Raw genomic sequence first — 20,474 nt, 5'->3', positions numbered from 1 at the left:
TTTAATAGATACAGTTTCAAATTTGCAAGATGAAAAAGTTCTGGATAGGGGCCGGCCCAGTGGCACAGCAGTTAAGTTTGCCCATTCCGCTTCGGCAGCCCGGGGTTTGCCGGTTCGGATCCCAGGTGCAGACATGGCACCGCTTGGCAAAACCCATGCTGTGGCAGGCGTCCCACATATAAAGTAGAGGAAGATGGGCACGGATGTTAGCTCAGGGCCAGTCTTCCTCAGCAAAAAAAAAGAGGAGGATTGGTGGTAGATGTTAGCTCAGGGCTAATCTTCCTAAAAAAAAAAGTTCTGGATATGTTTCACAACAATGTGAATACACTTAAAATTACTGAACTGTACTCCACGGTTAAGATAGTAAATTTTACATTATGTGTTTTTTACAGTAAAAAAAATTTATATAGAGGAAAAAAAATTCGAAGATAGTTAAGAAACATGGAGAGAATATTTGCAACATATGTAACAGAAAAATGGTTAATATACCTAATATAAAAAGAGTTCCTGCAAATCAACAGGAGAAAGTATAACGATCCAATAAAATAATTGGTAAAGGAGAAGACGCAATTATTAAAAAAAACTATCAAGTCTAGTAAACATATGAAAAGATGCATCACTTCCCCATGAATTGGTATTTCTCTAAATTCTCTAAACGAAACAAAATTTTCTTCCCCATTCAGACTGGGAACTTTAAAGACTGGTTGTATCACGGAGGGCCCAGCAGGAAGCACACAGCATGCTAGGTTTTGAAGAGATGTTATTGGAAGGACTTATGTACAGAGAGGTCTGGGTAGAGTTAGGGGATTCAGCAAAGGATACTGAGGTATCGAGAGACTAACACTGGGGAGTTGTTACCACCCCCAAGCCTAAAGCAGCAACAGAGAAAGCCAAGTTACAGGAGCCAGGTTGAAAGATGGAGCTGTGGGAAAAGGGTTCCTGGACCACAGCCAGTGGAAGGAAAAACCCTCTGCTGGAACCACAGCAAACCAGGGAGCAGTAGGAGAAACAAAATACCTCAGCATCTCTCTTTTCTCACCCTCAGAAGCCAGAAGGCAAGGATGATACAGTCTGCAAAGGTCACTCCCAGAGGCAGAGAAGGGAACAGAATGGATTTGGGGAGAGTAACCAGCACCTTGATGATATCCAATATTTCAGAAAAGAACAGCAGCTAACAATTTTTAAGTGCAAGTGTTGAGGGAAGAGTGGTATTATCATCATCATTCCCATTTTACGGATAGGAAAACTAAGGCAAGAGGTGTTATACTATTTGTCCAAATTTCACGCAGATATTCCACAGGGGAGCTGACCCAGCCAGCCTGGCTTGCTAGAGCCCAGGTTTTGAACCACTGCTCTCCCCTGCCTCTTTTGTTTTCCTCTTTCCTGTTGGTGAAGTATATATTGATACAATAACTGATTTTTGAGGGCAATTTGACCACTTCTATTAAAAAATAAAGTACTTGGGCCAGGCTGGTGGCATAGTGGTTAAGTTCACATGCTCCGCTTCGGCAGCCCAGGGTTTCGCCAGTTCAGATTCCGGGCGCGGACATGGCACCACTTGTCAGGCCATGCTGAGGCGGCGTCCCACATAGCACAACCAGAGGGACCTACAACTGGAGTATACAACTATGTACTGGGGGACTTTGGGGAGGAGATGAAGAAAAAAAAAAAGAAAATGATTGGCAACAGTTGTTAGCTCAGCTGCCAATCTTAAAAAAAAAAAGTCTGAAACCCAGCAATTCCACTTCTAGGTAACTTTGCTCAGAAACACACAGTGTGCAAGGATGTGGGGTATTTGTTTCATGCAGCCGTAGATGACTGGCACAGACCCCATCCCTGCTGCACGGGTAAGTCCTGACTAGACTAAGCCCGTCATGGTGGTTGGCTCCCTTCCGTCCATGGCGGCTGGTTTAGAGCGGGCATGTGACAGTTCCAGCTCAGGAGACAAGAGGGAAGGTCAGTCGGGGGCAGCAGGGCTAGGCTTCCACTTTCCTAAGAAAGACAGCACCGCGTCTTCCCCTGGATGTTGTCCTGCCAGGTGGTGACATCTGGAATTCTATTACCAACGTGAACCTCAAAGAGAATGAGCCCCAGGAGGAGGACATCAGTCTGGAGAGGAGGCACCTGGAACCCTGGAAACACTTTCTCTCTAGTAACCGTCTCCTCCCCGGGGCCCTCCTTCCTCCAGCTCTCTGGCTGTGGGAGATGCGGCCCTTCTTACTGCTCAAGCCGATTTGACTTGGGGTTTCCAGCCGAAGACGTCCTAACCAGGACAACTTGGCTGCCGTAAAAAAGCAACCAAGTACAATGTCTCCTGTAAGTAGTCTTGGAGAAAAATGTTAAAAAATAATCAAATCTGAATCTGACCAATTTTCTAGATTCAAAATCAACTTACAGGACATGCAAAGGAGAGAGGAAGACATTAACCCAGAATCCAGTCAGCAAAGTGCAGATGTGGAGAACTCCACAGGGCAAATAAATAGGTTCTCCAACCAAAAAATTCCAAGGAAAAGAAAAAGAGATGTAGAGAAACCTTAGAGCAGTAGAAACTTAAAAGACGCAGCCACCAATCAGAGTTCTGGACCTTCACTGCCTCCTGATTCAAACTTCAAGTTTACGGAATTTGTGAGACAACTAGAAAATTGAACAGTGAGTGGATAATTGATAACATTGAGGAATTAAGTACTACTTGTTAAAGTGTGTAAATGATGCAGTGGTTAATATTTAAAAAACTAAAAAAATCTTTAACTTTGAGAAAAACATACTGGAATATTTACAGACAAAATGGTATGATGTCTGAGATTCACTTCAAAATAACGTGCAGGTGGGAGAGAAGATACGCGGGGTGTAAATGAAACAGGATTGGCCTAGAGTTGATAATTGTTGAAGCTGGGCGATGGTGATAATGATTCGATCTTCCTTCATACGTGTTTAAAATTTTTTGCAATAAAAAGTTGTGGGCCAGCCTGGTGGTGCAGCGGTTGAGTTCACATGTTCCGCTTCGATGGCCCAGGGTTCGCCGGTTCGGATCCCGGGTGCAGACATGGCACCGCTTGGCATGCCATGCTGTCGGGGGGGCATCCCACATATAAAGTAGAGAAAGATGGGCACGGATGTTAGCTCAGGGCCAGTCTTCCTCAGCAAAAAGAGGAGGATTGGCAGCAGATATTAGCTCAGGGCTAATCTTCCTCAAAAAAAAATTAATTAAATTAAATTAAATTTTAAAAAAATAAAAAGTTTATTTAAAAAAGGTGGATCTGTATTGACATACAAGAATCTCCCTCAGAAATATCTTCGTTCACTTACGTTGTGAAATGCCACACCCTCTCTAGTGTACTCTTCACACCAACATGTAAACACGTTTGTGTATTGCCTATCTTTAAAAAAAAAAAAGTTTCCTGGACTTCACATCTCCAAACAGATGCCAGCCCCTTTCTCTGCTCACCTTCTCAAGAGTTATCTCTCCCCTGATTTTCCTCCCTCCCCACCCACATGCCCATCAGCCACTCCTGTCTGCTCCTGCCCCACTCCAACCTGCTCCTGGCAAGGTCCCCAGTGGCCTCCAGGTTGCCATGGCCAATGGTCGCTATTCTATCTGGGGCTTACTCCCGCTCTCAGCACTTTTGACATAGGTGGGTTGATTATTCCCTCCTCCTCAGAACTCTCAGCATGCTTCTCCTTGTGACACCACCCTCACCTGGCCTTCCTCCTCCCCTACCCACACTCCCCTGTCTCCCTTCCAGAGTCCTCCTCTACTTGACCCCAAGCATCCTCGGTCCTGGGCTCTTTTCTCTTCCTTCAATGCACTATTGTCCCCTTTGAGCGTCTCACCCATTCCCATGGCTTTAACATCCTCTAGCTCCTGGACCTCTCCTCCGCGCTCCCCACTCATGCACCTATCTGCCTCGTTGGATGCCGTGGAGGTGGTGGAGGGCAGCGGTTAACAGCATGGCCCCTGGAGCCCAGCTACTTGGGATTGGATCCTGGCCCTGCAGCTTCCAAGCTGTGTGATCGTGGGCAATTAATTAACCTCTCTGTAGCTCAGTTCTCTCAGCTATAAAGGAAGGACCATAAATAATACATGGACCTTCTCATAGTCATTATGAGGATTAAATGAATTAATGGATACAAAGCACTTAGAACAGAGCTTGGCACATGTTAAGCTCTCAGTAAATGGTAACTTATGATAGCTCATGGGCATCTCAAACTTAACATGCCTCAAGTGGAACTCCAATAGAACCCCGCCAATAGAACCTCCACCAATAGTGGAGGGAAAAAAAGTTCTGCTCCAGCCTTCCCCATCTCAGTAATTGCTGCAACTACCCACCCTTATGTTCAGTCCGGAAACCTAGGGATTGTCCCAATTCCTTCCTTTCTCTCATCATCTTCCTCTCCACCCATCCAATTCTTCATCAAATCCTATTAATTCTAACTCAAAATATATCTGAAACTCATTACCTCTGTCTACCTCTGCAGCCACCTCCCAGTCAAAAGTTGCCATCATGTCTCAACTGGACAACTAGAATAGCCTCTTTCCTTGCCTTCACTTCCCCTCTAATCTGTGCCCCCACCTTCTCCCTTCTCCCTGCAGCTGAACAGTCCTACAAAAATGTAAATCCTGTCTCTCCCTGCTTAAACCCTTCACTGGCTCACATTTCTCTTAGAATAAAGACTAAATCCCCTACGGGCCCCTGCTTGGACCAACCCCAGCCCATCTCATATATGCCTTCTCCTCTTGCTTTCTCTGTTCCAGCTTCCTCTGCCTTCCTCTCTGTTCCTCTAACAAGAGATGTTCTTGTGCACCTCAGGGCCTTTGCACATGCTATTCACGCTGCCTTAGAACACTTTTCCTCCTGGCGTTCATATGACTACTTCCTTCTTATCCTTCAGATTTCACCTGACCTGAGCCTTTTCCTTACCGCCCTACTTAATATCTCCCACCCCAATTATTAGTAAACACAGCACCCCACTCACTGAACTTTACTTTGTACTTACATATTTCTTTCTTTCTTTCTTTCTTTTGAGGAAGATTAGCCCTGAGCTAACATCTGCTGCCAATCCTCCTCTTTTTTTTGCTGAGGTAGACTGGCCCTGAGCTAACATCCGTGCCCATCTTCCTCTACTTTATATGTGGGACGCCAACCACAGCATGGCTTGCCAAGCAGTGCCATGTCTGTACCTGGGATCCGAACCAGCGAACCCCGGGCCCCCGAAGCGGAACATGCAAACTTAACTGCTGCGCCACCGGGCCAGCCCCTACATATTTATTTCTTTGTTTATTTGTTCATGGCCTTCCTCCCCCACTGCAGAGTAGAAGAGCCAGGGGATTTAAGTCAGTCTACAGACAGACGTGCCATGACATTATTTCCTTGATGCTCCATTCTGCTGAGGCAGTTGGAAACGAGTTGAACTTCAATCCTCCTGAGGTTGGGCCACAATTCTAGGATATTCAGCAGGGCCAGATGTGCTGGGGGGGCAGGTAGGAGGCTGAGGGGAGGAGAAGTTGGAGAGCATGCAGCACTCAGGCCAGAATGGTCACTGTTGAGACATCAGCATCCTGTCTCAGTGGCCGTTTGGTCCTGGGGCTTGCACTGTGTCTGCTTCAAGTGTGGGACTGGGAAATATTTTGCAGCTTGCCTGTGGCCCTACCTGCCTGGTAGACCCATGAGCCATTCCTCTCTGGGGACCCTGCCAAGAAACAGGTGGCAGACCCCCCTCCCGTTCTTGGCCAAGATGGTTGTCTCAGCTGAGGTATTCCTTCCCCTGGGGGCTTCGGCTTTTGAAACACAGAAACCAGCTTTTCTACTCTTAGGTCTGCCACACGCTTCCCCGGGGGCAGAACCCAGAACACAGAAAAATAGGAAACTGCAGGAAGGAACAGACTAGATTAGCATGGAAATACATTATACGTTTGGAAAAGATCATGCTGAATACCATGCAGGGAAATGACCGAAGGGGCCAAACTGGGCGAGTCCAGGGAGGCGGTGGAACGCAAGGGAGAGATGGGGCAGCGGAGATGGAAAGTGGATGGATGTGAGAGCTATTTGGGAGATAATCATCAGAACCAGGTGAGGGAGTGGATGGGGGTGGGGGAGGAAGGCAGAAGGAGGTGTCGGAACAACTCCAAAGAGTCTGCCTTGGGATAGAGAAGGCTTCGCCATGGCACCCGCTGTTCCCACTTCTGGAACACCCTCCTCCGCTGTAACCCCTCCACCTGGCCCACTCCTACTCATCCTTCAGATCTCCATTCAACGTCACTCCTGCAGAGCCACCTTACCTGACCCCAGGGCCCGTCAGATTCCTGGGTTTTATGCTCTCACTCTCCTTTGCATATTTACTGGGCGTGTGAGTACACATCCGTTAGCATCTTCCCCACTAGACTGTCAGGTCTTGAGTTGATCTGGGCTCACCCTTGCATCCCAGTGCCTGGCACATAGTAGGTCCTCAATGAATGAAGGCTCCAAAATGCAGGCAGAGGAGGCTAGAGTGTATTCTGAACGCTGGTGTTTCTCAAGGGGAATGGAAGTTGCTGGGGTGCAAAATACATAGACTCCCCGCACCACCTCTGCTCCAAAAGAGATGCCCTCACTCCGCCTACTTTAAGAATCTGTGCGTGTGTGATGAGACTGTTGCTGGGGGTACAGTGGCTGGGCACAGGAGTCTGAAAGGAGAAAAGCTGAACAGAGTTGCTGTTAGCAGGGCCTGTGGGGGTTTCTGGAGCAGAGGAGTGGGAGACGAAAGCAGGAGATGGAGAACCCGTGGGCCTGTGGGGAAGCTCGGAGGCAGGAGGTGCGGGTGGGGCCCGGAGGTGGCAGAGAGGCCCCCAGAGGTGTTCTTTACACCAGAGCTAGGGGATCAGCATGCAGACCCGCCTTCTATCAATGGTCCCCAGAGGCCTCCCCAGCTGCTCTGAAAAAAATAAATATGATCCACTGTTGTATGGTTCACAAGTTTATTGTTTTGTTCATGGCTATGTCTAGAAAGGCACACAGTAGAGGCTCCCAAAAGTATCTGTTGATCATTGAAGGAAAAATCGAATGTTCTCAAAGTACTCAGGGAGTCTGGGGAGGCAATGGGATTACCATTCCCACGTGGGACAGGCTGCTGCGGGATTAAACAAGATAATGTATATGAAAGTCCTGGCAGCTTAATAAACTCAGGTTCAAAATCTGAGAAGAGAGAAGCGGGGCTGGGCCTTAGGGAGATGGGAGGGGAAGAGGCTGGTGGGAGTCACACAGGGGCTCCCCTAAACCTCCAAGGGTCTTCCGGGAGCTGGATCCGCCTCAGCACTATTGACACCCCTGCCCCACCCGGCCAGCTGGCAGGAATTTGCCCCATGACCTCCCCAGGCGCCCTCCTGTCACCATGGAGACCAACAGCGGAACAAGCAGCCTGATTGTCCCTGCTCAGCGGGGCAGGTGAAACCCTGGCCACGTGACCGATACTGGGCCAGGTGCAGTTATGGGACACCCGCCGCCTCCCAGCCTTAACCCATTCCATGCCACAGCCACCCGGGCTGGCCGCAGTGTCCCTGCCGCCTCGGGCCGCTCCCCTTGGGCGGGACGAAACACACGGAGCACTGCTCTAGGAGTCACAGCGGCCAGGAAGGAGTTCGGACTGGGCTGTGCACGGGCTGAGTGATTTGGGGCTGACCTACTTTGCCTCCCGCGTCCCCATTTTCTCCCCAGTAAAATGAGGATGACACCCTCCCACTCACAGGGAGGTCGGGACTGCTGGGAACATGGACGTGCAAGTGTAGATGTGACCTCCTCAAGGACGTAGCGCGTACTCCGTTTGCACCCCGTTTCTCCCCCATCACCTCAGCCTACCAGGGGCTCCAGGAGACCACTCCTCCAGCAGCTTCACATCCCCCATGAGTGACAGCAAGTCCACTGGCCAGGTCCTAACATGTTGGGGAGGGGTGGGTAGCCCCAGGTTGACCCCTCCCCAACACACCATTTCCCGAGTCCTTCCCAGGCAGCAACAACCCGTCTCCTGGCCCCTTTGCTTTCTTTGGAGTGTTCAAGTGGAAACCTCAAGCCGACTGGTTTTTCTGCTTGCCAGCGAGGCCCTAACCAGCCATGTGACAGGGCTGGGGCCCAGGACTCAGGGATGTCTCAAGGCCCTTTCTGCCCCTAGACCCAGGGCTCTGGCTCCCAGCAGATGGTCAAGGGTCCTGGGCCAGACTAGGCTGGGGTGGGGGTGGAGGACAGTTGGAAACCACCTTTGAAATACCACCCTTCTGAATCACCAACATTATGTCACTTCCCTTCCCTTTCAGTCTCAAACTCTAGAAAAACACCCTGCTTCATCATCTCCTCCAAGGACCCCTCCCAGGCCTGGGACCACTCCCCATCTGGGGCTCAGATGCCCTCATCATTCCCCTAATGACTATGCTGGCAAGAAATGATCACAGCACCTGGTGTGTTTAGAGTCCCCAGTGACCTCAAAGCCCTCCTCTCATTAGAAGAAAACACCTGCCAGTCCCCAGGCTGACTCAAGACGGGGGCCATTTATTAGGTAAGGCATTTACCAGCTAGAGTTAGGATGCATCCTACTGGTCCTTACTCCATCAGGCCTGCCCTAAAGAGGTTGGGGAGAGGCCGGGGTAACCCTGGCTAGCCCAGGGGTCATCTCCTGGAGGGGGCACTGACCCAGCCACCAGCTGAACCTTCACCTGAGCCTCAGCTCATGCCCTGAATCTCTCCAGGACCATTCAATAAAATTACTATTGCACTTTGCAACAGATAAACCAAACGACTCCAGTCCTGCAGGAGCCCCCAGCCCATGGTGGACACAGAGAAGGCCGGTTCCATAATACTGTACAGTAGACTCTGACAAATGCTTTGAGGACATGGGGTGGATGAGATTCGTTTCAACTAGGGAAATCTGGGAAGGCTTGAGGAGGTGGCAGTTGTCCGGGACCTTAAAAGATGTATAGGACTTGGACAGCTGGCTATCTGAGGGGCAGACACAACGTCCCAGCAGGGGGAGTTGTGGGGTAAAGATCTAAAGGGAGGTGCACAGTGTCATCCTTGGGGTGCCCGGTTGGGGAGTAAAAGAATGTGGAGCATAGGTAGGAAGGCAGGTAGGATCAGACTGGGAGAAGCTTGGGATGCTGTGAAGTTTCAACTCTCAACTTTACAGAAGGGGAGTCCCTGAAGGTCTCTGAGCAGAAGTATGCTGCAGCAAGAGCAGGTACTCTTGCAGCTGCTGAAGGATGTACTGCAGTGGAAGCCAGCTGAGACCTGAGCTAATGCCACTGCGGCCACCACTACTCTAGACTGGGGAGAAAAGATAAAGATGGCAACAGGTCAGGGCTCCTGAGGGAGGCGATTTCCCTGCAGACTGTGCTGAGTTCTATGGGTGGGAGGATTGTTTATTTCTCTGCTGGTAAATGGGGGTGGGGGTGGGGGTGGGGGTGGGTGACGGGAGCATATCTGAGGTATTTCAGCTCAGCGCAATCAACGCCCTCTCTAGGACAAATACCTGGCCTCCCCCCTTGACCACATCAGGAATGACAAACCAGACAGAGGTTCTGCTTCTGCCTCCTGTACAAGTCATTGGCTTCAGTTTCCCCCTCTATACAGGACGCGAGTGGAGAGTAGTTGCAGATGACCTCTAGAGCCCCTCCTAGCTCTTTCTAGAGTCGACGACTTCAAGATGGGTAAGACGTACTCCCACCGGCCTGCCTGGGCCCCGGGCTGTGGAGCACGGCGCCTCCAAGCTGGCGCCCTGACGACGAGAGCCACTCCTGACGCCTCTCGCCCGCGGCCGCCAGCGGCACGGAAAGTATGGCACGCACCCAGGGTGGTGCGTGAGGGCAGAGGAGCAGGCCAGGAGCGCGGCCGGGCATGGGCCGAGGCAGGGCCTTCTCGGCTTGCCATGGACCTGCCCCGCGGCAGCCCAGACCTCACGCCCCAAACCCAGGACATCCAGAGCGGCGGAGACCGGATTCCCAGACCGCAGGGCCCGTACACGCTGCGAGGAGGCTGCGCGGGGAAGGGCTGGGCGGAGCTCCGCAGGGGCGGGGACAGGTGATTGGGTGGCACCGCCAGGGGCGTGGCCAGGGGCGGTGCTCCCGCCTGCCGGCGCGTTGGCTGCGGGGATTACGTAAGGGGCGGAGCTGGGGTACGGAAACACACTCTTCTCTGGGATTACGTAAGGAAACGTGAGCGAAGGAGAGGAATCCCGCGATAGGAGGCGGAGAGAACGGAGCTCCAGTCGGAAGTGGGCGGGGCTCTGAGCGAAGGCGGGAGGTGGAACGAGCGCGCCGGCCCAGGTGCGCTTCGGACGGCGGTTCTGGAGCATGCTCCGCTGGGCCCGCGCCTGGGGGCTCCCCCGTAGGGGCCTCCGTCCCTGCAGTCCCAGCTTCTCCACGGGGCCCGTCGCACCCAGCAGCAGCGGCCGAGGCGGCGCCGAGCCGAGGTCAGTCAAGGGCACCCGGTGGGAGACGGTCCTTCGTTCCTCCCCCTCCAGTCCGGCCCCGACGGCCCCGCCCCCTCCCTTAGGCCCGCCCCCCCGGCCCCTCCCCCAAACCCCTTCCCCAGCCTGCTCAGACCCTTCCCCCATCCTTGCTCCTCCCGACAGGTCGGTGCCTCTTTCCTACAAGCTTTTGGATGGGGAGGCGGCCCGCCCGGCCCTCGTCTTTCTGCACGGACTCTTCGGCTGCAAAACCAACTTCAACTCTATCGCTAAGGCCCTGGCCCAGCAGACAGGCCGGAGGGTGAGCTTCCGGGAGAGGTGGGGTCCCGCGGGAGGCGGGGACTGGGCGGGCGGGGCCAGTTTCTCTGCCCTCGCTGCTGGGCTCCAGCTGAGGAGTGGCGTGTCTCTCTGGGCAGACATGAAAGGACAGGTTGGCCATCTGAGGATATGGGCTGCAGGGCAGACCCAGGCCCTAGATGGACCCCATTCTTTCCCTCGTGCTTGCATTCATCCAGTCCTTCGTTCGTGTTGTAGATTTCCATCTGTGGGGTCCACTCTGGGCTAGGCTCAGCTGTCCAATGCCTAAGCAACAACACCCTCCCTGCCAAGGGGCTAGCAGCTACTCGTTCACCAGGGACGGCAGGGGGCGTATACCTCTTACAGCAGCCCATCCTTCTGTGCTCCAACCCTTGTAATTCTTGGCGTCTCTTCTTTCTGGGGTTGCCACTCAGCCAGGCCAGACCTTCAGAAAAGATGTCACACTCTTTGGTTCTTCTCCTCTTTGGCAGAGTGGCTCCAGGTTCTTCATCTGGGCTTCCTAGGCCTGGGAACAAGGCCCTCTCACCCTCTGGGCCCTTCTTCCACTTCAGGATCTTTCCCCAGGTTCTCCACCCTTCAACCTGCAAGTCTCCCAGGCCTTTGACTGTCTGTGCCCCAAATATGGATGCCAGCGCTGCCTCCTTCTCACCCCACTTCCCAGGTGCTGACAGTGGATGCTCGTAACCATGGTGACAGCCCCCACAGCCCAGACGTGAGCTACGAGGCCATGAGCCAGGACCTGCAGGACCTCCTGCCCCAGCTGGACCTAGTGCCCTGTGTCCTCATTGGCCACAGCATGGGAGGCAAGACAGCTATGCTGCTGGCACTACAGAGGGTGAGCTGTCCCTCTCTGGGGCATCCTCCCATCCACTGTAGAGCCTGAGTGCCCAGCAGTCAACCTGGGACCCAAGCCTTGAATGGCCAAGTTCAGGATCCGGGAACTATGCCTGAGACCCGTTGTACCTGCCCTAAGGCTGGTCCCCAGTCCAGTTCTCTCCCGCAGCCAGAGCTAGTGGAACGCCTGATTGCTGTGGACATCAGCCCCGTGGAGACCACATCTAGCTCAGACTTCTCAACCTACATGGCAGCCATGAGGGCCATCAGTATCCCCGACAAGGTGTCCCGCTCCTCTGCCCGCAAACTGGCCGATGAGCAGCTCAGCCCTGTCGTCCAGGTGATGCACCCAAACCCTTGGATAGTGTTGTGAGCCGGGACCCGTTAAGGGAAGAGTGGCAGCCCCAGGCCTCACAAGGAGCACCTCCCAACTGCCAGACCCTCCACAGGACATGGCTGTGCGGCAGTTCCTGCTCACCAACCTGGTGGAGGTAGACGGGCGCTTCGTGTGGAGGGTGAACTTGGATGCCTTGGCCCAGCATGTGGACAAGATCATGGCCTTCCCACCACGACAAGAATCCTACCCTGGGCCAACCCTCTTCCTCCTCGGTGGAAACTCTCAATATGTGCCGTAAGCCAGACTGGGTGGCGGGAGGGCCATGCCTTACTTCTCAGTCCCCAGCCCCTCCGCCTGGGGAGCCTGCCTCCAGGAGGACTTGGGCGTGGGCAGGGGGCGCCTGAGAGCCAGAAGCAGCACTGGGCAGGTGGGGTCATGTGACTCTCCATCTCTCCCTGCTCTGCCTCCTCTCTTTCTCTCCCCATCTTCCCTTTTTCACCCCTTCTGGGCGACGTTCTCTTCGGTGGACAGTCCCAGCCACCACCCTGAGATTAGGCGGCTCTTCCCTCGGGCCCAGATGCAGACCGTGCCTAATGCTGGCCACTGGATCCACGCCGACCGCCCGCAGGACTTCCTGGCTGCCATTCGAGGCTTCCTGGCCTAAGAGTTGCTGGCCAAAGGGGACACAGAACCCCAGGCTTCAAGGCCCTGTCGTGTGCTCCACATTTCTGCACGGAAGAACTCAGGCGGGCACTGAGGGCATGAGGGTACAGAGGGTCAGACCTCAAGCTTTAATGAATAAAGACACTGTTCCCAAGGTCCTGGGCTGAGCTCGCTCACCGCCATCGTCCCCACCGACCCAGGGGGAATCGGACCCGCGGGGCCCTGGCAGTTCCGGGGTCCACGGGGTCTCCCAGAGTGCCCCTGGACTCTCTCTGCAGCTGACTCTCGACCCGCTGCCTCACCAGCTGCTGCATGTCCTCCTGAGGGCAGGAGAGCTGATTCAGGGCCCACTCGGTGCCCTTCTCCCCCTGCCTCCCAGGCCCGGCCAGCCTTCCCACCCTACCTCCCAGGCCTCCACCTCCTGCCTCAGTCTCAGTTTCTCCTCCAGGACCTCCAGCAGCTGGGCCTCCACAGCTCGCAACTTAGCTCTGCATGTGTCCAGCTCAGCCTCCACTGCCCGCTTCCTGCAGACGACAGGGAGAGCAGCCTGAGGCTCAGGCCCTGCCGATCTGGTTCTGGGCCCTGGGGCTGAGCAAGTATGGCCACAGCCTCTACCTTGTGACAGGGTAGGTGTTGATGTGGCTTTTCTCCTGGAATACCTGACTTCCCCCCTCCCCTCCTCTCGCAGGACTGAGCCCTGAGGGTGAGCCGCCCACTGCTCTCCCACCCCTGCAGGCAGCTGCCTCTCACTTGGCAATGGCTTCATCCCGCTCCTGGAGGACTTGGTCCAGCGAGGGCTCTGTCTGGGTGTCCCCCAGTGCTCCAGCCGCTTGGGATTCTGGGGTCTGGTTGGGTGACAGAGGAGGGAGCCGTGATCTGGGATGAGGCCCCACCCTGGGACCTTCCACCCTGGCCTTGGTCCTGATGCTGATGTCAGGAGTGGGGGGGGTCTGGGACGTTCTGCACCCTCCCCCCAGTGCCCCAGTCTCGTGGACCTCGGAAGTAGAGCAGACTTCCAGACTGGACTGCCATGCCGAGGGGGAGGTGTTTGGACCCCCCCAGCGGGGAAAGGAGTTCTCACCTGATCCCCAGGAAAGAGACAAGGTGGGTTCAGAAGGACACTTACCTCTCGACGGCCCCAGACAGGTTGGCCTGGTGACTGGGACTCTTGTCAGCGGGGTGTGGCAGACAGAGGACAGGGCCCTTTGCCCTCCCTTCCGGGTAAGGCACTCCCGGTCAGGCCCCGCCCCCAGCAGGCCAGCCAGGCCCCTGCCTTCTCTTCTGGATCCTGGAGCTCTGGCCAGACCCGGAGCTCCTCAGCCCCTGCCTGTCCAGTCACATACATCCCTCACCCCAAGGGGGCGCTCTACCCACATCAGGAGATGAGAAAGGAGGAAAAGAGCCAGGACTGCTCCCATGCTGGGACACAGGTGTCCCAGACCCCCATCCTGAAGAGCTGGCATCTTGGAACCCTGAATGGCATCACCCACACATATAACTACAACCTTAGTTCAGAAAATTAAAGGAAAAAAGTTTCATCATTCCTGGCAAATTCTTCCTGACATCTTGAATGTCCATCCTCCCTAGCAATATGGCTCATTATTCCTCCAACATTCCCAACGTTCTGATCCTTGAGCGTGGATGGGTCCACTGTGCTCTGGGGGTGGGGGCATGGGTCTGGGTATCCCACACGTCCCTTATGGTGACTGTTGAGCACACCACTGACATCTAAGATGTAAGAGGGAATTTCCTCCATTGAGAGGCCTCTTTAGCAAGGTTACTTCTCGAGGATCAGGTCCTCAGGTCAGCCCTAAACAGTAAATACTTTCTCCAAGACCCCCCAGGAAACCCCCTGCAGACCTGACTCCTGGTTGTTGTGGGTCCCACCCAGCCAGGTGTGCCTACAACAGCCAGACTCCACCGTTTGTTTGGTTGAACCCTAGGTGAAGAGGTGGGGTTGAGCTGTGCCCCCAAAGACACTGCTGTTGTGGAGGAGATTCACTGTGTTTCCAGAGACTGCTCTGCGCGATCCAGGCAGGACCCCCGGTCTAAGGGACCTCCAGGGCGAGCAGAGATAAAGCACAGATACAGTCAGAAAAGAGAGTCAGAGGCCTGGGGCAGTGGGGGCACAAAGGAGGCCCCCCGTGCCCAGACAGTCCCAGGAGTTCCGCAGGAGCTTGTCCAGAATGCGTCCTGCAGGCTGGTGGGAGTCAGCCGGAAGCAGCGAGGCATTTCGTTTATTTTAACTTTTCATTTGGAAACAACTTCAAATTGCTCTTCAGTGTCCTTTTAGGGTAAAAGAAAAAAAATCTAATATGGTACCAAGCATTGTACCCAGTTGTCACATCTCTCTGGTCTCCCTCAATCTGGAACAATTTGCAGCCTTACTTTGAATTCATGACCTTGACATTTTTGAAGACTACAGGGAAGTTATTTTGTAGACTGTCCTTCAGTTGGGGTTTGTCTAATCTTTCCTCATGATTAGACCTCTATTAGACATTTTGGGCAGAAATATCACAGAAATGGGGCTGTGTTCTTGTATCCAGTATCATTTGGAACCATGACCAGTGGTATTAATGTTGATCACTTGATCATGATTAATAAGTATTGGGGAACGGAGGTACTTTGAAGCTATGAAACATCCTTTCCTTCATCCGACTTTCACCCATAGGTTTCAGCATCTGTTGATGTTTTCTTGCCCAAATTAATTATTACTACAATGGTTCACAAATGGTGATTTTGTTTTCTTTTTTCTTTTTTTTTCTTTTTTTGCTTTTTCTCCCCAAATACCCCCAGTACACAGTTGCAGGGTTTTTTTTAGTTGTGGGTCCTAGTTGTGGCATGTGGGACACCGCCTCAGCATGGCCTGACGAGCAGTGCCATGTCTGTGCCCAGGATCCAAACCGGTGAAACCCTGGACACCAAAGCAGAGCCTGCGAACTTAACCACCGTACCTCGGGGCCATCCCCAGACAAATGGCGATTTTCTAATTTCATCATTCCTTTTACATTTATTATATGGCATTCTATTGTAAAGAACTTTCTCTTCATCTCCATTTATTTATATCAGATGGACTTGTGGTTTCCTGTTTCATTCAATGGATCATAACCCATTCCTATCATTTATTTCGATGCTCCCACTGTCCCAGGTTTGGTCACTGGGTGCCCCTTGCTGACCTCTTGTGTTGATATGTGCCATCACTCTTTCAACACTTCCTTTCCTTCTAGCTCCACAAGATATTCCAGGGTCGTCTTGTTTTTCCCTGCCCCAGCCCTGGAATTAGCCATTTCTGCAAGAATATCTGGTTCTTTTTGGTGGAGAATGGTATTTAGAAACAAAGATCTGGGTGTCAGCTGTGCTCATTGCAATTAGAGTAATCTGTATGCCCAGGCCCGCTCAGCAGACACACATTTTTACACATACGTAAACACATTTACATCTATGTTTATTTCTTTTTCTGTGTGGTGGTTAATTTTACTTGTCAACTTGACTGGGTCACAGGGTGCCAAGATAGGTGGTTAAACATTTCTGAGTGTGTCTGTGAGGGTGTTTCTGGAAGAGAGTAGCATTTGACTTGGTGACCTGAGTAAAGCAGATGGCCCTCCCTGATGTGGGTGGGCATCCTCCAATCTGTTAAGGGCCCAAATAGAACAAAAAGGCAGAGGAAGGTTGAATTCTCTTCTCTTCCAGACAGCTTGAGCTGGGATATCAGTCTTCTGCCCTCCACCTGGGACTTGCACCATCGGTGCTCCTGGTTCTCATGCCTTCGGACTCAGACTGGACTACACCGTGGCTTTCTAAATCTCCAGCTTGCAGACAGCAGACTGTGGGACTTCTCAGCCTCCATAATCACATGAGTCAATGCCTCATAATACATGTTTTTCTCAATGTTTATCCTGTTGGTTCTGGTTCTAATAGAACTTATACATATTGAAAAAAGTTTATATTTAATCCTGAATTCCAGTCCAATGGCACAGGGTTCATCCTAGCCTTCCTCCATTCCATATTTTACCCCCCTCCCCAATGTCGTCAATATATTTCATAATTTGTTCAGTCTCCCTGTATGTAGCTAGTCCCCCCAAAACCTCTGGGCTCTCCCTGATATAGATGCCCCCATTGTGTGGGCGTGGCTCCTGCAGGGCTGCCCTCCCACCCAACTCCAGCGCCATCCTCGGGCACGGCCCTGCCTGCCGCTGGGCTGTCGAACATTCCTAGGAGCGTCACATTCATTCATTCGTTCCACAGATACTTACTGGGCACCTGCTGTGTTCCGGGCATGTTTCCAGGTGAGGGACATTAAGAGGAAGACGGACGAAATGCCCTGACCTCACGGAGCTCGCCCTCTAGGGAAGGGAGGGAGGCCAGATGGTAGGAGGTGCTGTGGAGGAAGATAAAGCGGGGAAGGAGAATGAGGAAGGGCCAGGGCATTGCTATTTTATATAATTCTCTGCTCCCCTAAGGAGATCACATACTAACCTACCACTTAGATGAAAAATAACCGTTCTCATGACTTGGAATAATATTTCCAGCAACAGCGTCATTCGTGGATTCAAAAAGTTTTGTATTTCTAAGCACAAGTGAAGATGACGTATTCGAGAAAACTGCATTAGGGGGCTCACAGGAGGTGCTAGGGATGACACGTGACAATGAGAGGCAGAAATGCAAGTGAAGGGTTGGAATACACTTGCACACGCCGTGAGAGTGGAAAAGAATTGTTTTGAAATAGTTATTCCAAAAATGTGATTTTAAATATTTAAATGCTATGTGTTTTAACTAAATGTTCTAAGTAGGGAGTTGATAACCTCACATGTAGCCCTAAAAGTTTAAATTAGAATTTGGGGCCAAATTTATTTTCTTTTAATCTTCTCACTGGGGAAGGGAGGAAATAAGCTTATATTCAGGCATATAGCGAATTCCATCACAAGGCTGTGCCTCAGACATCGCACGCCGAGCAGTCAGACTCATTCCTCAGCTGCCCACATCTCCCTCCTCCCCACTGCCTGGGCTGGCCGAGCCCTCACCTCAGGGCGGAGCTGGAAGATAGTTACAGGTTGGGGTGGGGGGGCGCCAAGAGAGGGAAGGAGCTGCCAGCAGGATGGTGGGCTGGGCTTTGTGGGCAAAACAGCTGGGATCTGCAGGGCTGGGGGGCTTACAAACCGTGTCACCCAACCCTCCTGACCTGGTGTGTGTTTATCTCCCTAAGCCTCATCGTCCCCATCTATGAAGTGGAACTAATGCAGGGCCTCCCTGATAGGGTGAAACGAGGCGAGGCCCCTCACTTTGTACAATAATGGGCCGGGTCAGACCTCCCAGGAGTGGAGAAAGAATAAGCCTGCCAGACCCAAGAAACAACAACAGAACTTCGCACACACACGCACACACACACATACACACTCTCCCCCCCAGCCACGGAGCCTGGGTCAGCTGCCCTTCCTGCTCTGCACCCCCACAACTCTGCCCCCAGGACAGCTCTGTTCCTGAATCTCACACAGCTGCCTCCTCTTCCTCCTCCAGAGCTCTACAGCCCCTCCACTTCCCCATCATTCTCTTGTCGCTGTCAAGGTGTCTCCCCCACCAGCCTGAGGCTGCTGGAGGACACGTGGTGACTGTCCTCCCAACCTAGGCACTCAGGTGCTCAGCAGTGACGACGTCCTGGAGGCAACACCGGCCTTGCCCAGCAGGTGGCAGCAGTTCCCAATACCAGGCCTCTGGGCAAGAGGCACCCCCCCACCCGCCCGCCTGTGGGATGGAAACCCCAGACCACACCCAGGGGCTGTGGGAGCCCCAGATGCCCAGCCTTTCCCTCAGTCCTCCTTTATAGGACACTGCTCAGTCATGCCTGCACGTGTTTATCGCTCACTCCACAAACACACTTTCTGTGCCAGCCTTGGGAAATCAGCAAGAACATGACCCTGTTCCTTCCCTTGAGATGTGCCCATCCAATTGGGGGAAAGATGCCTCACACAGACTGTGTCCACACAGGACAATAAGTGCTACAATTGGGATAAATACAAGTCTTTGTGGGGCCACACAGAAGGAGCCCAAAACTAGGCAGTCAGGGACACGATGTCCAGGTGCACAGGAGGAAGAGGGAACTGGGGGAGAGTGTGCCAGGCCTGAGAGGAGGGTGTGGAGTGGGCGTTATTGGGAGGGTTGCGGCCTCCAAGAGGTGAGGCGGGGCCAGACCGCAGAGGACATGGAAAGCCATATTAGGGTATCAGGATTGCCCCCAGGGCAATAGGGAAATCTCACGGCCCTGAACAAGTGTGCAGGGGTGCAGAATGCCAATATTGGGGCTTAGAGATGCCCCTGGGACTAGAGTGGGGACAGGGCTTTACAGAGCATTGGTCTGGACTGAATGTCCATCAATAATCCACAGTAAAGAATGTGGTGGGAGTGACTTCTGTTATGGGGACTGCCTGGTTCCCCCGGGGAGGAAGCCCTGCTCTCTCTCTATCCCTGTCCCTGTTCACACCCCTGGTCCAGAATGCCTTTCCCCAACTCTCCACCTGGCCACCTCCTACTCATCCGGTAAGCCCCAATTCAAATGCCCTGCCTCTGCGAGTGGTCCTGATCCCAGGGAGTAGGCTGCCCTGGGGACCCATGGTATCTTGTGCAGCAGTTTCTCTTTTTTTTTTTTAAGGATTGGCACCTGGGCTAACAACTGTTGCCAACCTTTTTTTTTTTTCTGCTTTATCTCCCCAAACCCCCCCTGTACACAGTTGTATATCTTAGTTGCGTGTCCTTCTAGTTGTGGGATGTGGGACGCCACCTCAACGTGGCCTGACGAGCGGTGCCATGTCCGCGCCCAGGTCCGAACCCTGGGCCGCCACAGTGGAGCGCGCGAACTTAACCACTCAGCCACGGAGCCGGCCCCTGTGCAGCAGTTTCTATTCTAGCCCCCACCATGTTTCTGCCTCCTCCATCTCTGCCTGTCCGTCACCTGTCAGGGAACATTCCAGTTCTATCTTCAGCCCTTGTTTCTTCTTCCATAGAAACACACACACACAGACACACATGCACACACTCCCTGCACTGTGGCCCACAACTTTCATCTCCAGCCCAAGCCAGACTACTCCTTCCAGCCAGGCAGCCACGTTAACTGCTCGTTGACCATCTGCACGTCTCCCCTGGATGTGGGGCCAGGCCCCTTAAATGCTACCCGTCCAGGTCTGAACTCCTCCCCTGCCCGCCCCCACATTTGGGATCTGCTCCTCCTCCAGGTGACACTTACGCTCTTATCTGCACATGGTCAGTCACCAGGGCCTGTTGCTTCTAGTTTGTAATATCTGTCATGGTTTTACAACAAACATATTCTTTTCATAATTGAAATAAAGTATAGTATTATTAAATAAGTCTCTTGAATGCCTCTGACCCTTCTTTCCAGCCGGACGGGTCCTGCTTCTGTTCAGTCACAGTTTCTCAGGACACCACAGTGGCCGTCCAGCGTCCAGCTGTCCTCCATGCTGTGAAAGAGGCAGCTTTAAGAACCGCCTATGCTGGCTGCTTCTGGCTGGAACTCTCCCAAGAATTCCAGACTCATAGAGGCAATGGCCTACTTGCCCTCCCACTGGGATGTCTGACGAGCAACTCAAACTTAATAGGCCCAAACCTGAAATGCTGATTTACCCCGCCCCCAAGCTGCTCCTCCTCCAGTCAGCTCCCACCTTTGCAAACGGCAGCCCCGTCCTTCCGGGTGTCCAGGTCAAAACCCAGACTCCACTCATCCTTGAGCCCTGTCTTTCTCTCAGCTGGCTCCACCTTTAAAACGTATCCAGAATATGGCCACTTCTCACCACCACCGCCGCCACCACCTTTGTCCCAGCCACCTGCATTATTGCAATCGCTTCCCACAGTCAGAGCAGTCCTGTGAAAGCCCAAGATGAATCAGGTCCTT

At 53.0% G+C, this 20,474-nt stretch overlaps 2 protein-coding genes and 1 long non-coding RNA gene across 7 annotated transcripts; 1 reads left to right on the top strand and 2 right to left on the bottom strand.

The window, feature by feature from the left end:
• Nucleotides 1–8,489: 8,489 nt before the first annotated feature.
• Nucleotides 8,490–16,471, top strand: ABHD11 (abhydrolase domain containing 11). Of its 5 annotated transcripts, XR_011524406.1 has the most exons (9): nucleotides 8,490–9,313; nucleotides 9,591–10,428; nucleotides 10,591–10,726; nucleotides 11,405–11,578; nucleotides 11,747–11,917; nucleotides 12,027–12,208; nucleotides 12,492–13,173; nucleotides 13,266–13,681; nucleotides 14,521–16,471. XR_011524406.1 is itself a non-coding variant. In XM_070566452.1 (6 exons), the coding sequence occupies exons 1-6, from the start codon at nucleotides 10,310–10,312 to the stop codon at nucleotides 12,576–12,578; spliced, it is 915 nt and encodes a 304-aa protein (XP_070422553.1). In that variant the 5' UTR covers nucleotides 9,481–10,309; the 3' UTR covers nucleotides 12,579–12,733. The 5 variants fall into 5 exon arrangements, 1 of the variants encoding a protein (XP_070422553.1); XR_011524407.1 differs by lacking the exon at nucleotides 8,490–9,313 and having other exon boundaries at nucleotides 10,105–10,428; nucleotides 16,268–16,471; XR_011524409.1 differs by lacking the exon at nucleotides 8,490–9,313 and having other exon boundaries at nucleotides 10,105–10,428; nucleotides 12,492–13,203; nucleotides 13,313–13,681; nucleotides 16,268–16,471.
• On the bottom strand, nucleotides 12,677–15,542 carry LOC103563078 (BICD family-like cargo adapter 1). The gene is made up of 4 exons (XM_070568934.1): nucleotides 15,532–15,542; nucleotides 13,328–13,453; nucleotides 12,981–13,101; nucleotides 12,677–12,897 (listed from the first exon to the last, which is right to left on the bottom strand). The coding sequence occupies exons 1-4, from the start codon at nucleotides 15,540–15,542 to the stop codon at nucleotides 12,751–12,753; spliced, it is 405 nt and encodes a 134-aa protein (XP_070425035.1). The 3' UTR covers nucleotides 12,677–12,750.
• LOC139074722 (uncharacterized) lies at nucleotides 16,360–20,046 on the bottom strand. The gene is made up of 4 exons (XR_011524410.1): nucleotides 19,953–20,046; nucleotides 19,812–19,866; nucleotides 16,831–16,955; nucleotides 16,360–16,497 (listed from the first exon to the last, which is right to left on the bottom strand). It is a non-coding gene; the product is annotated as an uncharacterized lncRNA (long non-coding RNA).
• Nucleotides 20,047–20,474: the final 428 nt, after the last annotated feature.

Source organism: Equus przewalskii, chromosome 12, assembly GCF_037783145.1.
Source record: "Equus przewalskii isolate Varuska chromosome 12, EquPr2, whole genome shotgun sequence".
In the NCBI taxonomy this organism is placed as follows: Eukaryota; Metazoa; Chordata; class Mammalia; order Perissodactyla; family Equidae; genus Equus; species Equus przewalskii.
The sequence above is the reverse complement of the archived record's forward strand: the minus strand, read 5'-3'. Positions and strand labels throughout refer to the sequence as shown.

Bases quoted from the DNA above. Each gene is read 5' to 3' on its own strand.
- ABHD11 (XM_070566452.1), top strand. From the start codon at position 10,310: ATGCTCCGCTGGGCCCGCGCCTGGGGGCTCCCCCGTAGGGGCCTCCGT. The intron at 11,579-11,746 runs GTGAGCTGTCCC...TCTCTCCCGCAG, and splicing joins TGCTGCTGGCACTACAGAGG to CCAGAGCTAGTGGAACGCCT. The intron at 11,918-12,026 runs GTGATGCACCCA...GACCCTCCACAG, and splicing joins AGCTCAGCCCTGTCGTCCAG to GACATGGCTGTGCGGCAGTT.
- LOC103563078 (XM_070568934.1), bottom strand. The intron at 13,102-13,327 runs GTGAGAGGCAGC...TGTCGTCTGCAG, and splicing joins CGGGATGAAGCCATTGCCAA to GAAGCGGGCAGTGGAGGCTG. The intron at 12,898-12,980 runs GTAGGGTGGGAA...TCCTGCCCTCAG, and splicing joins AGGAGGTGGAGGCCTGGGAG to GAGGACATGCAGCAGCTGGT.